Source organism: Dendropsophus ebraccatus, chromosome 15, assembly GCF_027789765.1.
Source record: "Dendropsophus ebraccatus isolate aDenEbr1 chromosome 15, aDenEbr1.pat, whole genome shotgun sequence".
Lineage (NCBI taxonomy): Eukaryota > Metazoa > Chordata > Amphibia > Anura > Hylidae > Dendropsophus > Dendropsophus ebraccatus.
The window spans coordinates 38,117,023-38,134,920 of NC_091468.1; the positions used below are offsets into that span (position 1 = coordinate 38,117,023).

The 17,898-nt window shown below is 41.0% G+C and overlaps 1 protein-coding gene across 1 annotated transcript in view; it reads left to right on the forward strand.

Annotated features, from left to right (window-relative positions):
* Positions 1-17,898, forward strand: part of ACSS1 (acyl-CoA synthetase short chain family member 1) — a 70,665-nt gene that overhangs the window by 4,756 nt on the left and 48,011 nt on the right. Inside the window, exon 2 of the mRNA XM_069955384.1 lies at positions 4,728-4,824. Coding sequence (XP_069811485.1) covers positions 4,728-4,824 — 97 coding nt within the window. The remainder of the gene's footprint in view (positions 1-4,727; positions 4,825-17,898) is intronic.

Consider the following 17,898-nt stretch of genomic DNA (forward strand, 5'->3'; position numbering starts at 1 on the left):
TCCAAGGTTTGTATCAGTATCCTCAAGATACCCCTATTTTTATCTTTGTGTTTACAGTTACCACACGCATTGTTACTGGTGTTGCTAAGTCACCACATTGTGGAGAATTGCGTCACCATTGTCACTGGTATTCTCCTTTGGGCAAAGACTTGTTGCAGTTAATTAGTAATAGGCATAAAAATAATCACAAACTAGAGCACATAGGTAAAGGCTTTAGAATCCCCTTGCCAGAGAACTTACAGAATTACTACCCATTCAAATGATAAGGGGGGTTAATACAGTCCCTTTAAATTGGACAGCATCCCATGTGATGTTTTGTTGTCTGTTCCCTGTCTATCAATGCCTCCTTTACAACGTGTTAGACCTGCAAGGGCACAAAGACTGCAGCTGATATGAAGGAGCGCAGCTCCGGAGCTAACAGCAGAGGCAGAGCAAGCTCCCTTGGCATTGAGGGGTAAAGGAAATCTTTTTCTGATGTACAGGATAAGGGTAAGGCTATGTTCACACTACGTAAGTCTCCAGACGTAGCGCTTTCCGTGAATAAGCGGCCGGAGATTTACGTAGTTTGAGTACAATGGAAAGTATACGATCTACGGCTGCACAGTTCACACTACGTACGAACTTACGCCCGGATCGTACGCGGCGCCGTAAAAAATGAACCAGACCGCGTAACATGTGGTCCCGTATGTAGTGGCGATTTCTTCATTTTTCCACTTTTCTTTGCTGATCCAAAAGGTTCTGTGGGGTGTCCGGGGCTAGGCGAAGATTTCCAAGTAAAAGACCGCTGTCAGATCGCTACGTAGGGTGCTCGGGAAGCGTAAGTAGACTACGGGCGTAATTTCGCAGTCCGTACGTAGCCGGCCGCAAATTGCGTAAATCCCCGGCCGGAGTTTAACACGTATATGTCCAGCCGCGAAAATATGCGGCCGGACATATACGTAGTGTGAACATAGCCTTAAACTGTATTGGGATCATCCCTCTGGTGGGAAGGGGAGTCCCATATGTGAGAGAAGGAATAGGAGCAGGGCATGGAAGTAGTTTGCTTTTAACCTGAACAAAGGCTGGGCTTTCTGCTAGGGCTAGATTATGAAACATACACCAAGGGCAGAAGGCTGAATAAAGTTAGTGCTTTGAAGATAGACGGTGAGTGGGGCAGGGACCGATCTGAGTGATGACAAGCTATGTAAAGTGCCACACAAATTGTAGGCCTTATAGGGAATCAGCCAGCACTCGGACCTGACCCAAGGTGCTGACAGTATGATAAATTTGACAGTGCCCAAATGATCTTGGTACCTCTGTGTAAGATGTCCGTGATGGCGATTCCTTTCAATCTTACTTATCTACTGTAAAGAAGAGCCAAAGAGTGAGGTGTGCCAGAGACCTGCACAAGGTAGAGATTGGAAATAACCTACTAAAACTATAGTTCGTTGACTTGGAATCTGTGGAGGAGAAAGATATGAGTTTGAATAACATCAATCTAAATGTAGTTAAAGTTATGGCTTCAATAGTTCATGGACATCTATTGTATAGTGCACATGTTGGTGACAACCGTGCCTGATACTGTGTTCATTCTTTTGTATTGTTCCTGTATAGATCTGGCATAGCTCTGATAAAGCATCTAATAAAAATTTAATCTAGGTAAATATTACCTTAGCTCCTGCGTTCAGAATCTAGACTATTCCACATTGTATTTCCCTTCAGCACTAAAGATACTTTACAGAAGTTAGTGTAGAAACGTTCAGGTTATTGTGTTACATAAGTCAAAGAGAAGGAGATCAAGTAACCATGGGCTCCTATAGTACAACTTGTAAGGTCCCATTCTACCTACTGTCATTTCCTGCACAGTGAGTGGCTGGGGCAAAGCCCATTTAATTACCTCTTACCTCTGTGACTCCTTTAAAGAGTTGTCCCACTATTAAGACTTTTCTCTTTCCACTGATGAGACCCCTGTGATCTTAAAAAAAAAAGAGTTCCAATCACTTGGTTAACTCTGGCAGCTCTCACAGACAATGATATGAGAGGCAGCGCACGCCCATGACTAATACTCCGTTTTGATGGTAGACTTTGGACCCTGTCCTTAAGATCATGGAGGGTTCCAACAGTTGGACCCTCAACCACTATACTTTTCTGTCAATAGGGAAAAAGTCTTAATAGTGGGATGACCCCTTTACACTGAAGACTGGTCTACTCACCTGATGGGTACATACTCTTGTACCAGCTAGCCTAGTAGCTATGCTTATGTTAAATGTGCTGAAATACTGTACATTATGGAAATCTTTAGCGTAACACTTAGATCTACACTCATGTATCTAAACAGTTATGTGAACTGATAAAATGTGAAGCAATTGTATTATGATTCCTTAGTATTAAAGGGAACCTCTCCCCCCCCCCCTTCCCCGTGCAGGGGTGAAGGCCGCCCGATCCCCAGCTAGAGCCCCTTATACTTATCCCATTTGGCCAAGTCCCGCTCCTTGAGCCGGTCCCGGGACGGAGATATTCTTGTCTGCAGCCCAGCGCGCGCGCTGCTGGGGTCAGTCCAACTCCCATAGAGAATGACGGCTCCATTCATTCTCTATGGGCGTCGGACTCATCTCAGCAGCGCACGCCGGGCTTCAGACAAGGATATCTCCGTCCCGGGGGGTGACAGGTTCCCTTTAAGGGATCCTTCCATTTTTACCCCCATTTCTTATCATCTTATCGTCACATAGAGACAAATTTACTAGGATTAGGATACTTGTCTCATTGCGTATAAACTGACTAGTTCCTAGCAAAGTCTGAAATGATGATGGTTTTTGCAGTGATGGTCTTGTGCATAACTATTTTTGGATCTACCTGGAAAAGGAACTCTAAAAATCGTTAGTCTTTCCTGTTGTCAAAGGAAATTGCACTGAAGAATTTGTTGAAGTTTTCTGTTTTTGAATTCCTAAAATTGATGGTCTCGGTTTGGGTTCTTCAATTACCTAACATTGCATTGGCTGTTTTCCAGTGTCTCGCCTGATTGGCATTTGGTTAGGCTGTCATTGCTAAACAGGCTGCCTGCTAGAACAACAACATGACCCGTTCCAGACCTCAGCAGGCATTGTGGAATGCAATATGCCAACAACAAGCAGCTTATGGAAGCAACCAGGAGTGAGGCGTAGGGGACCTGCCAATCCTATTAGAACCCAAATACAAATATGCAAAAATTCATCCTGTACCTATAATCTATGCTGGCCCCCCATTAGCCTTACATACTGAAATACTTTGAAACTATGTCATAAGGTCGACTAAACTGAGATATGCAATTGCAGCAAGTTCCATTTTCGTGAGACCCAAAAAGACACAGATGAAGGCCATTCACTTTAGTCGATACTGTTGTGCTTGGCGGCTAAGGCTGCACGAAAATCATTAAGATTGTTCCTGCAGTCTTTTCCTTTGATCAGCCATCATGGTAACATAGAGAGATGTGACGCCAATGGCAGAATATTTTTGGAAAGTAAAGTGTAAAGTAAGCGATCAGCCGAGGAGCGAGTGTTTGGTTGTTTGTCGGCTGACCAGTGGCTCTTTTACGAGGGGTGATATCTGCATGCTTTGACAGAAATTTGCACTGTGTAATAGGGCCTATATGTCTCAGGCAGATGCGTAAATGATTGCAGATGTGGTCTGATTAGACGCAGGGTCTTTCAACAAGAGGGCGTAACAGTGCTTCCCCTGCTGCCCTATAAAAAGCCTCTTGGGGGCTATTTTTGAGTACCCCTAGATGTTTACTGCCTTTATAATGTACTTAAAGTTTACAGAGTTTGAGAGGGGACTTATTATTGAACAGGAGAGAGACAAGATGGACATTTAGATGAATTGCCCACCATCTAGGCTGTTCTCACCAAGCAGTTGGGAGGTGTTGGAAGCAGTGGTTACGGGAGGGCACATACACATGGTGACCAGCGTCTGGACAGCCCAGTAGATTACCAGTAGAGACAATTGTTTGAAGAATGTGCGGTCCTACAGTTTCCTTGCCCATCATCTAGACACAGACGGCACCTTCATTATATACCCCTGTATCTGCCCAGACCAACCTTTGTGTGATTATATAAAAGGGCATCACATATGAGCCAGTCACTCCCTAGTTTAGCAATATGTGCAGGACATCCTGTGCATATGTGTTGCCTTTCATGGCAGGGCTTCCAACTGGCATACTCGTCCACACGGCAAGGGTTTCCCAGGAATGTTTTTGATGGATTCCAATACTTCCTTGGCCTGCCCAGTTGCCAGAATTATCAACAGTTAACCTTTTATGGGACCAGCTGGGATGCCAGCTTTAGCAACCTACAAGTGTGCAGGATCTACAGACCCATCTGCAACATCTTTGTGCTAATGTGCCACAGGATGCCATATGTAGGACATACAGCAGCTGATAAGTACTGGAAGACAATATTTTTTTTAATAGAAGTAAATTACAAATTGCTGGCTCTTTCTGGCACCAGTTGATTGGAAAGACTTTCTTTTTTATTGAACTACCCCTTTAATATTCATTGAAAAGCTAATTTCATGTCAAGATAAATAAAAGCAAAAATACTATATTGTAAAAATTTGTGTCAATAAACCTCCCATGGTAATTTATCATAGAAAACCTTGAACATTAGACATGTATGGCTATATATATATATATATATATATATATATATATATATATATATATACATATAAATACATTTGTACATTTCTAAAATAACCCCTTTTTCCCCCTTTAGTGAACTGCCTAGACAAGCATGTCCATCAGTGTCCAGAAAGAGTTGCACTAATCTGGGAACGGGATGAACCAGGGACACATGTCAAGGTCACATACAGGTAGGATACATATTTACGCAGCATTTTATGTTTCTTTTTTTTTTTTCCGTCAACCACCTAACAGTATCCATCTGGTTCTTCTTGAGTTCTTCTCTTTAAAGCAGTCTTCACCTTTATATCTATATAATAAACCATCTATATGAAACATATCCACTTTAACCGCATGCAACATGTGGAATATCATCATTACAGTATAATAGTATATATACACTTAAATGTAATTCTTATTATGTAGTTCTTGGTGAACCATCCAGAAAGAACTGATACTGGCAATAAGTGATGGGTCTCAAATCAGCATCTAATGGTATTGACTTCTATTGTCATGTCAATACTGTGGATGACAAGGTCACCTCTGATTGTTGTCCATTCTTGCTGGTCAGAGTGGATGGTCTACATCTTTATTTGATCTCATGTACCTCTCATATGTTTTCTTAGTTACAATTGGCTTTTGAGCTTTTTAAGGTTTCTTCTACTCACATGATGTTTCAGTCTTCAAACCAAAGGGACTATAATAGACACTTATGATAAGGTTAGGTTGTGTTCACATGGATCCAGTGGTCTAAACAACCCTCGATTTGAACACCAGATGCAAAAATGTTTTGTGCGACTATGTAAAAGCGGCACTACCATGGATCACTGGGCGATATCTGTAAACACGGCACCATTATATCCCCAGTGCGGATCTGATGTTTAGTGCTGGTTCCTTGGTTGAAGCCAAAGATTTGACAGATCATGAATACCTGTGTACAGAAACATAAGCTATTCTTCCAAGGTTGCAGAGTTTTATAACCTTATACATCTCACTAAAGAATTTGCCATTAGACTGAAATAGCAGCATGGATGTTATCAATAGAACGCAGCTTCGTATCAGTGTGAATTGAGCAGATGCAGCACTGGGTGGAGGTTTGGCACTGTAAGCATTGCGTTCAGCAAAAAGAAGAAAGAAAAAAACAACTTTCTTATAAACAGCCTATCAGTATCGTGGACAAGCAGCAGCATTCTACATCTTATATATAGAGGATGGGTATGGTGGAGAAGTAGCAGCATTCTACATCTTATATATAGACGATGAGTATGGTGGAGAAGTAGCAGCATTCTACATCTTATATATAGAGGATGGGTATGGTGGAGAAGCAGCAGCATTCTACATCTTATATATAGAGGATGGGTATGGTGGACAAGCAGCAGCATTCTACATCTTATATATAGAGGATGGGTATGGTGGACAAGCAGCAGCATTCTACATCTTATATATAGAGGATGGGTATGGTGGACAAGCAGCAGCATTCTACATCTTATATATAGAGGATGGGTATGGTGGACAAGCAGCAGCATTCTACATCTTATATATAGAGGATGGGTATGGTGGAGAAGTAGCAGCATTCTACATCTTATATATAGAGGATGGGTATGGTGGAGAAGTAGCAGCATTCTACATCTTATATATAGAGGATGGGTATTATGGACAAGCAGCAGCATTCTACATCTTATATATAGAGGATGGGTATGGTGGACAAGCAGCAGCATTCTACATCCTATATATAGAGGATGGGTATGGTGGACAAGCAGCAGCATTCTACATCTTATATATAGAGGATGGGTATGGTGGACAAGCAGCAGCATTCTACATCTTATATATAGAGGATGAGTATGGTGGACAAGCAGCAGCATTCTACATCTTATATATAGAGGATGGGTATGGTGGACAAGCAGCAGCATTCTACATCTTATATATAGAGGATGGGTATGGTGGAGAAGTAGCAGCATTCTACATCTTATATATAGACGATGAGTATGGTGGACAAGCAGCAGCATTCTACATCTTATATATAGAGGATGGGTATGGTGGACAAGCAGCAGCATTCTAGATCTTATATATAGAGGATGGGTATGGTGGACAAGCAGCAGCATTCTACATCTTATATATAGAGGATGAGTATGGAGGACAAGCAGCAGCATTCTACATTTTATAAATAGAGGATGGGTATGGTGGACAAGCAGCAGCATTCTACATCTTATATATAGAGGATGGGTATGGTGGACAAGCAGCAGCATTCTACATCTTCTATATAGAGGATTAGTATGGTGAACAAGCAGCAGCATTCTACATCTTATATATAGAGGATGGGTATGGTGGACAAGCAGCAGCATTCTACATCTTATATATAGAGGATGAGTAAGGTGTAGAAGCAGCAGCATTCTACATCTTATATATAGAGGATGGGTATGGTGGAGAAGTAGCAGCATTCTACATCTTATATATAGAGGATGAGTATGGTGGACAAGCAGCAGCATTCTACATCTTATATATAGAGGATGGGTATGGTGGAGAAGTAGCACCATTCTACATCTTATATATAGAGGATGGGTATGGTGGAGAAGTAGCACCATTCTCCATCTTATATATAGAGGATGGGTATGGTGGACAAGCAGCAGCATTCTACATCTTATATATAGAGGATGGGTATGGTGGAGAAGTAGCACCATTCTACATCTTATATATAGAGGATGAGTAAGGTGTAGAAGCAGCAGCATTCTACATCTTATATATAGAGGATGGGTATGGTGGAGAAGTAGCAGCATTCTACATCTTATATATAGAGGATGAGTATGGTGGACAAGCAGCAGCATTCTCCATCTTATATATAGAGGATGGGTATGGTGGACAAGCAGCAGCATTCTACATCTTATATATAGAGGATGGGTATGGTGGACAAGCAGCAGCATTCTACATCTTATATATAGAGGATGAGTATCGTGGACAAGCAGCAGCATTCTACATCTTATATATAGAGGATGGGTATGGTGGACAAGCAGCAGCATTCTACATCTTATATATAGAGGATGAGTATCGTGGACAAGCAGCAGCTTTCCACATCTTATATAGAGACAATGGGAGACCAATCAGATTCCACCTTTCATTTTCCAAAGAGTCTGTGAGGAATGTAAGGTGGAATCTGATTGGTTGCTAGGGGCAACTGAACCAGTTTCACTTTATACCATGTTTGATAAATCTCCCCCAATGAGTGTGTTGGACAAGTAGCCGCATTCTACATCTTATATATAGACGATGAGTATGGTGGACAACCAGCAGCTTTGCACATCTTGTATAATCTACGGTGTGGTATGGTGGACAGTTTGTATATTTTTTTTTTATAGGGACCATAAGGGGAAAAAACAGCTGAACTCCATCTAATTTCCATACCATTTTTTAATATTCTCGCAAAATCTCTTCATTGAAGAAGCATAAAACCCATTCATTTATTCATAAATCGCCATTACATTTCATATAGGTTGTGAAGAGCTTGTCCAGTCCATTATCTAGCTACAGTAGTCAGTATATGTTATATAGAGTGAAACTTCTCACATAGACCACCTCTTCGATTAGACCATCTCCTTATGCAGACCAGATTCTATGTGATGAAGCTTAGCCCATCATACATTATGCATAGTTTCCATTTTCTCTAAGAACATTGCCCCCACTTTTCAATGCAATTTTGAGTGGTTCTCTTAAAGGGGATTTAGTGTACCTTGGCATCCAAAGATTTTCATTAAGCTTCTGGTAGATCTGAGCTGAGAGAACTTTTGCGTATGAGACAGTAACAAATGCCATCTATGAGCCAGATATCTCTCTCATCCAGTGCAGGGCATATTGTGCCACAACGTACTGGGCAGAACAACCATCTTTTCATGAACCGGTTTGGTAACTATCACCTGTTAGAAATGTCAACAAATGAACATAGCAAATAAAGACATGAATGTCATAGACAGTTGTGTTTTCTCATATGGTTATGTGATGTTCAGCCGTCCTGAAGTCTTCCAGGGAAGAAAGGGTATGGAAAGCAGCTCATACACTCTTTTCAATGTAGCTTTCTCTTAAAGTCAGTTTCTCTGACTAGTAGTTTTGAAACATGACTGAGAAGTTGTCTTTCCTTCTGTAGAGAAAGAATCTGGCTTGGCAGACCTTCCCAGTCATTTCTTAAGACTATTAGTTGTGGTTAGATGCAGACTTTAAAGGAGTTGTCCAGCTAAAAGCTTTTTCTTTCAAATCAACTGGTGTCAGAAAGTTATATAGATTTGTAATTTACTTCTATTAAAAAATCTCAAGTCTTCCCATACTTATCAGCCTCTGTATGTCATGCAGGAAATGTTTTATTTTCAGTCTGACACACTGCTCTCTGCTGACATCTCTGGCCGAGAAAGGAACTGTCCAGAGCAGGAGAGGTTTTCTATGGGGATTCATAGAAAATTGAGACAGAGTTCCTGTCTCGGCCAGAGATGTCAGCAGAGAGTGGTGTGTCTGACTAAAAATAAAACATTTCCTGCATGACATACAGCAGCTGGTAAGTATGGGAAGACTTGAGATTTTTTAATAGAAGTAAATTACAAATCTAAATTACTTTCTGATATCAGTTTTTTTTAAAGAAAAAGCTTTTAGCTGAATAACCCCTTTAAAGCTACTTTGTTAACATGGTATGAGAATTGCTTTGCACATCCTTCCTTCATGCTCCCAGTTGAGCATGGATGGCCTATAAATCTCTACACATCTCTATGATGCTCTCCTCAAGGAGAAATTTAACCCCTTTGTTCCTATGATGTCTTTTAGACTTCTGTGACCTTTGCATGCACTTGATGAAGAACTCTTACTTAAAATGATTTACAATTTTGACCTAGTCAGGTCATCTGATGTATTGCCTATGGCTACATATCTTTATAGCACGGTCAGGTTATATGGCTTTGACATGACATGACTTGAAAGTCAAGTAATGAATGTTGTATCCTCTTCTGACAATCAACCAAAACCTAATGCTATACCTAATCCTCCAGCAAAATCTCCAAAGTACTGTACTTTATTGCCTAGATGCTGTGTGCTCAAATGTAGTCCTAAAGCTATTAAAGCAAAATCAGCCCCATAGTCAGTGATCACAGTGAAAAAAAATACGCACACTGCAGGGGTATACTTGCCTGCCCCGTATTCATAATGGCTAAGTATACATGTTTGTCATGTTCCCTGTAGCCCCAACTTGATTAAAGGGCTTTTTCATTAAAAAAAATAATAATTCTTTCAAATCAGCTGGAGCCAGAAAGTGCCAAAAATGTGTAATTTACTTCTATTAAGAAATGTTAAGTCTTCCAGTACTTATCAGCTGTTGTATGTCCTGCAGGAAGTGGTGGATTTTCTCCTGTCTGACACAGTGCTCTCTGCTGCCATCTCTGTCTGTCAGGAATTGTCCAGAGCAGGAGCAAATCCCCATACAAAACCTCTCCTGCTCTCCAGACTGGAAAGAATATCACTTCTTGCAGGACAAGAAGTCACATAAAATATAGATGCAAAGGTCCTGTTACAGTCATAATGCCAATACTGGCAGAAAGGGAAGTACAACCTTCCTTATAGAAAGTGTTTTTCCTGTAAGCATAGAAGTGCCCCCTTTGTTATTGATACAGTCTTGCTTACAAATAGATCATGGAAGAGATCCCAGCACTGCCCCTGATATATTTATACATAGCTGTTAGGTCACCCCTTGGCCCTCTTTTTTCTAAACAAAACATCCCTAATTTTAATAACCATTCTGGGTATTATAGTCCACCTATCCAATTTATCTGGTTACTTGCCTTTGAACCAGCTCCTCATGTCCTTCTTGTATACTGGAACCCAAAAAGTATATATTTTTTTAATTCTTGCGTTTTCCTTATTATCGTGCAAACTTTTTATCCATGTCTCTTCTACAATCTTGCTTTGTGAACTCTGCTTTCTCTCTATACTATTAAATAGCCTATGTGATTTTCTACTGCAAGCTGCAAAACTGCCCTTTGTGAACTCTCCTTTTATTGTCCAGCCTGAGAGAGTTGCTGTCCAAGGTTTTCAAAACCAACTCACCGCTGTTATCTCTTAGGCCTCTTTTACATAACCTCGACTGCAAACAGTATCAGACTCATTATAGTCTATGAGCCAGTGTATAAGACAATGGATTCCATGGTCTATGCATTTGCAAAAACCTAGGACCTGTAATTTATCATGGTGTAAAGTGAAACTGGCTCAGTTGCCCCTAGCAACCAATCAGATTCCACTTTTCATTCCTCACAGACTCTTGTAAAAATGAAAGGTGGAATCTGATTGGTTGCTAGGGGCAACTGAGCCTGTTTCACTTTACACCATTTTGATATATCTCCCACATAGTGTCTATAGCCTTTAAGATCTTATTCTAGATCTAAAATATTAACAAACCCGAGCTGTTTGGCATGAACAAACTTGATGGGATCAGATGGGATTGAACTGTTTTCTTTACAAATGACTTGACATGTTATGTAATTGCAGATTTGTAAAGAAATTCTCACAGTTCAAAGGAAAATTTTATGTAAATGCTGAAACTCAGATTTCTATGACATCTTGTCCTCAAGCCGTTCTGTCACCTGTCGTGAAAAAATCTTATCTACATAATAGCTACTGATTTTAACTACTGAGTGACAGCTGCAGTCTACAAGATTGCACACAGTTCAATGGTGATCACTAGTTAAAGGGGATATCCGGAGAGCAAGAAAGGTCCTACCTTTTCTGCTCTCTGGCTGCTCCACTTCCTCCTCCTGCCCGTCCGTGCATGTTACTTTTGCAGAAAAGAGGAGGGCGGGAGCATGTTGCAGGTGCTGCAGGCATTATGTGCGAAGGAAATCACGCCCGCATGCAATGTCCAAGAACTGACCAATGCTGCAGTGACATTGGTAACATCAGGAAGCAATTGTTCACTGCCTGCAACATGCTCCCTCCCCCCTCATCTGCAGAAGTTACTTGCGTGGACGGGCCGGGGGGGGGGGGGGGGGGGGGAGGTTGGGTAAGTGGAGTGTCAGAGAGCAGAAAAGTTTACGCTGATCGTTCGCTTAAAAAAATCGTTAAGTGCTCGTTAACGAGCGGTCGTTGGAGCGAGTCTATGAACGATAATCGCTCCGTGAAATAGGGCTATTAGTATATGAGTCTGACTGCTGAGACTTCTCTTGATCTTAAGAATGTGGTCCCCACTTTTCCATCAGAATAGAGTAAAGCAATTAACTATATATCTTAGCTCCCACAGAAAATACAGCAACAGCTGCTCCATTCCTGCATTGTATTTTCGAGATGATTATGTTAAAAATATTTTTAAGAATTTTTGATGTTTTTTTCTAATTTTCCATTTTACTATCTATATTTTAAAATAACCCTGAAATCCTGACTTTCTTATTTCTGACCATTTAGGGCACTTTTTGATTTTTGATTGAATAAGCCTATACACTCATTCATACACATGCTGAAAAACCATTAGTCGTTGGTAGTGATGAGCAAATACTATTCGATGGAATAGATATTTGATCGAATAATGAGATATTCGAATATTCAATATTCGTACTAATATCGATACTAATATCGATAAATATTCGATAAGCGTTCAAATCCCCCAGCTTCCGGTTTTACCCTCCAAATGGTCAAATAGATGTTTTCACTAATCGAATACTTGTTCCCATAGACTTTAATGGGATCGAATATTCGATAGAATATATTCGATCGAATATTCGAATATTCGCGGGATATTCCTACGAATATCGAATATTCGAATATCTCACTATTCGCTCATCACTAGTCGTTGGCCACACATCTACCTATGTTTGAATTACCACATATGGCAACCCAAATGATCTAGTGATCATATCTGTGGCCGGGCCACATGATTGATCGAGCCTCGTAAAAGCTCTGTAAACAAGTGTCAATCACTGAGATTGGCACTTGCAATTGTGGTTTGATTTATACATACACCTTTTTAACTGACAGACGAGTGCGTCAGTTCTCTCCCATCGTCCCCATACATTGGAACGTTCGGCATGGCTGAGCATTCTTGTGTTCTCTATGGGGAGAGGAGGGGTAAGCCATAGCAAGAAGGCTCTTGCTGCATCTCTCCTGAAACAAAGGGGTCGGCCATGATTTTCCATCAGGCCCAACCCCTATCACCACTGACATCATCTATCAGTGGTTATTCGGGACTGCTCCATACACCCTAGATTGACGTTGCAATTGCTGTGAGCAACAGGTTGGCCGCCTAAAGACTGAGGTGTATGGGGACCTTAGGACTAAAGCCCCATGGTGCATATTGGCTGATCGTTGTCTATTATTACACAAAGCGGTCATGGCCGAAACGTCCAATAATTGGCCAAATACGGCTGATAATCACTAATCACTAAGGCCAAATAGGGCCTTAAAACTAAACGGAAACTTCCTATTCTGTACAGACCACTTTTCTACAGTGTCCTCCTTATCATCACAGTCAGGATTACAGTTAAAAGTGACAGCAGTATATAGATAAGACATCTATTTACAATAGCTGAAGCTCACAGCAAGACAAGACACATAATTGACAAAAAAAAGAAATTTAATAAGAAAAATAAATGATTAGGAAAAAAAAAATTCTAGTCTAGAAAGGATAACCTCGGGCACCTGTAACCTTTGAACTTTCATACCGCTTGAGGTAAAGGAGTGTAAGTAAGAAAAGCTCCTATGCCGTGATAAATTGTTCTGTTGCGTTCAATAGCTGATTCAGATTTCCCTGCTGAGCCTGAGAACAAAAGCTGTGAAACTATTTTGAAAAGCAGAAGTCGGTGCCAAGTTTCCAGTGTCAGGGGGCATGTGCTCCTCTTAGCAACAAGAGCTTGTGTAGGAAAGAATGCCTGACACTTGAATGCAAGTGATTATCATGTTTTAGAACCAAGTGTGTTTGTAAAGGCTATAACATTAAAGGAGGTGGTACTTAATATTATGTAAGGTTCATACATAATTGACCCAGGACTTGTTTCCCCCCCACCAGCAATCACACGGGTCCTTCATATTTTTTTACCCTTTGCCTGTTCACTGATATTGGTGTGATTATGAAGAAAACAAGGCCTGTCTTGACCCTAATTATCTTTCTTAGGCCCGTTCACACTACGGAATCTGCGCCAAATCCTGCCTTCTATCAGTTGGAATGTGAGGGCTCGTGCGCCTACTCTCTCTGAACCTCTCTACTCTCAAAGAATTGACATCTTGGCGCTGATTCCGTAGGCTTAATGTACAACGGCCGTGATTATTACGAAAATATACCTTCCATTGCTGCCTATGGGATCCCAGCCGGAGCGTATACACATAGTATTCACTCCGGCCGGGATCCCTCGCGGAGCCGCAAACAACTGTCATGTCAATTTTTTGTGGCCGCTATTCATTGAATAGCGGCCGCAGAAAACCCTGTCAGTGCACACTATGAAGCGAGTGGCTCCGGCCGCATGCTCCATAGTGTGCTGTGGGGAGTTCTGATGCAGGCGTGCAGAGATGCGCCTGCATCAGAACCCTGCCGTACTGGCCGGGATGATCTTTTCAGAGACCAGCCGTTCCGTGACCCGACCGGGTCACGGAACGGCTGGTCTTTTACCCTATGTGAACATAGCTTAATTCAGTTTTTGTAAGTAGTTTTAGGTCAAATTCATCAAGAAGTAAAGAAAATTCGGAAGGGCTCATGAACTTTAAAGCACCATAGTACATATTCTTATTTGTACTGTAGTAGTATATTAAATGTGCAAATCTTATTATATATCTAAGGCTGAAACCAATGGTTTCTGTCTATACACAGCATAAAGCTGGATTAGACTTGTCCTGCCAACTTTACCTTTCATTTCCCTTAGGCAAATTTCTAAACAGAGATGGCTCTGTACAGTACATATACAATGTCAGCACAAAGTGCACAGAGGGTTTCAGGAAACAGATTTTTCTAAGAAATATTCAGATCTGGAGAGTTCCAAGTATCAAATGGGTGTCGGTAATATCTGCTAAAGTGCAAAAAAAAAAAAAAAAAAGATTCAATTCACAGTTCATAATATATGCTAATAAACTGCAAAAGATATTCAACTCACTGGCCATACATTAGGTCTCAGCTCTACCAAAGCAATATTATTTTTTTGTAACCTGTAGCAATTGTAAACTTGTAAATTGTAACACTACATATTGCTAGAATTTAAGTAGTTTGTAAATTCGGCTTATAAAGAACATAAAAAAGTCAAATATTAAATGACTTTTTTACAACCTCATTCACAGGTTCTCAACCCCTGACTGTAATCTCGCATAGTTATCTAGGAGGAAGAAAGTTACTGTGTGTTTAAATACAGCAAGGTCATGTTTTGTGAGTGCCACAAGAATGTAGTGTATAAACAGTATGTAACATACCTAATAACATTTACATAAAATAGTCCAAGCCCACAACAAGCAGATACAATGTGGGTCATTCAAAACTTGTTTTCCATGTACATTTCATGACTAGACAATTATGATCAACGATCAGTAACACTCAGGACCACCCTTATGATGTGATGAATAATTTAGGTAGCTAATTTCCACTCTGAAATGACTCAGCTCAGCTCAGCTCTGATGTACTACTTCACTGTCAATGCTGAGCAAGCCGCAGCCAATAAATGTTCAGGACATTGCCTATTGGAATTGGATAAGGATTTCACCCTATGGGCTGATACCAATGGAGTACATAGAAGGGGACCCATAGTAAAGATGGAAATGTGTCTTCTATTATGGCATTTTATATTAACCCCCTCCCCCAAGGACAGAAAAGACTTGTGTTTGTTTTCCCCATACTGTACAAAATCTTATATCAATACCTCCATCTCTTCATTTGTTCATTTTCTTGCAGTTTCTTATCAGTAGCAAAAGGAATGGTACCAGCTAGTGCTGGGCCCCCTCTGTCCAAAGTCCATATTGGAGCCACATCGTCTTTCTCTATGGTATGTACCAACTTGGCTCATACACCTTAAAGAGGTTATCCGGGTAACAAAAACAATATTCTAAACAATTCACCTTCCCAATACCACCCTATGTCTAATATACATGTATACCAATCTTGCACCCTTTCCCTTTTTTCCACATTCTTTTCCGCTCTGGATGTCTAAAGTCCTCTGCTCTGGATCCACTCTGATCACGCTCAGCTCCCTCTTCCCCCCTCCCTTTGTAGTCACAGGACATATGATGTCTTCTCTGGGGGCTGGGTTAGCTGTCTATAGACTTGGTAACCCGAACCCCCTGGAGACATTATCTGCTTCATCTCCATGCACCTGTACTGCTCCCATAGACTTACATGTGTCCCTGAGCCTAGGTTTCTCTAATATGAAAAGTTATAGTTCTCTTTCTGCTTGCTGTCAGTGAATGTATTCATATGTAGCAGTCTTTGTGACTCAGCTCTGCATATTATAAGTGTTATAGATGTTCTTAGAGTCTGGTTAGAACTAGAATGTTCTCATTCAAAGTCAGCAAGCAGAAATCTAAACCTGCACTATGCTCCCCATCCCCCGGTAAACAGATGCCTGTTATGCAACACATAGCTACACCATGCGTGCGTCAGCTCTGCTACATCATCAGCTAGTATGGAATACATACTGGGATGATGTGATGCAAAATCAGTGAAAAAAACAGTCCCGTTTTTATGGTGCAATAGTAATGACAGCAGTGAGCAGGAAAGAAAGCTAAGGGGGCGAGTACGCAAATGGACCAATCAGGGAGATGCATGATGGGAAATGTAGTTTCCTATCTTGGTTATAGATCGGAATGGCAGGAGCTAGAAAAACAGGAGACAGCTTTAAATACTTAGGTGAGTAAGACCAGCTAGCATTACATTTTTTCACTCTACGGTTGATAACCCCTTTAAATCCTTGTTCCATAGTCATAGGCACTTTGTGCACTTCTGTATGGAACCTAGTAAGGCAATGAACTCTTGCCATAGTTTTATTGTCATGGATTATATATTTTAAAGGCCAGTTTGTATCTTTGGATTCTTTACTAAAGAGCTGTACAACATGGATCAATAATACTGAGGTGTGCAGAGTCATATAAGAGATAAGAAGCTTGTGGAAAGAAGTCTGTATGACAACTGCTATCAGAATTCTACCCTGCACACATCCATTTTATACGCCCCAAAAAACACCTTGATAATACAACATAGAGAAGAATGAGGGGTGATGGTGGCACTGATAGCCTCAGCTAGGTGCTTTGTGATGATTCCGGAACATATGGAGAGGGGACAAAGCTATCGTTTGTATTTGAGATTGTAGTGAAATATTATTTGATAACATAAAATGAATTTCATGAATGGTTTCAGATAACTGCGAGTTGTTGCTGTGAGGCAGCAAAGGATTATGCAAAATATTAAAATAGAGGGACCATTTCTTTTAGTTTCCTTATGGATGGAAAAAAAGTCAAAAATATGTTATGCGTCATATGTAGAGATGAGCGAATACAATTTGATCGAGATGGTATTCGATCGAATACTGCTGTATTCGAAAGATTCTAATTCAATTGAGCAGTGTGAGGAATACGCGGGAAACATTCGAAAGCCCTCCCATCGCAGTTGGCGCTTTTTTTAATCCAATCTTCATGCAGGGAAGCCGTGAGGGACCCTGGGAGTAGCACGCAGCGCGAAAACGCGTCTACCCTCATTGAGTGGCTGAACCACATGACCTTGAATATTTAATAATTGACTTCCGCCTCTCGACCGCAGATGCGCTTTTAACCTAGCCAGGGAAAGATCTTGGAGCCGGGAGAGATATGTTTTAGTAGCGTTTTGTTCAGGCAGGATTACTACTGAACCCAAAAGTCCTTTTCAGGGTTAATATTCAGTGAAAAAGTCATCTCTGAATCCAAAGCACTTCTCAGTGCTAAGACATAGATGATATAACAGCAGCATCAGCAGGTGTATTCATTCCAGTACCCTGTGTGTAAGTGACTTATAGTGTCCCTGGTTTAGCCCACTAAGGGCACGTAAACATTATACCTATTGTGCCAGTTGCCCAGTAAAAGGCACGTGATACCTATTGTGCCAGTTGCCCAGTAAAAGACTAGTAATACCTATTGTGCCAGTAGCCCAGTAAAAGGCACGTGATACCTATTGTGCCAGTTGCCCAGTGAAAGGCATGTGATACCTATTGTGCCAGTTGCCCAGTAAAAGGCACGTGATACCTATTGTGCCAGTTGCCCAGTAAAAGGCACGTGATATCTATTGTTCTAGTAGCCCAGTAAAAGGCACGTGTAGCTAT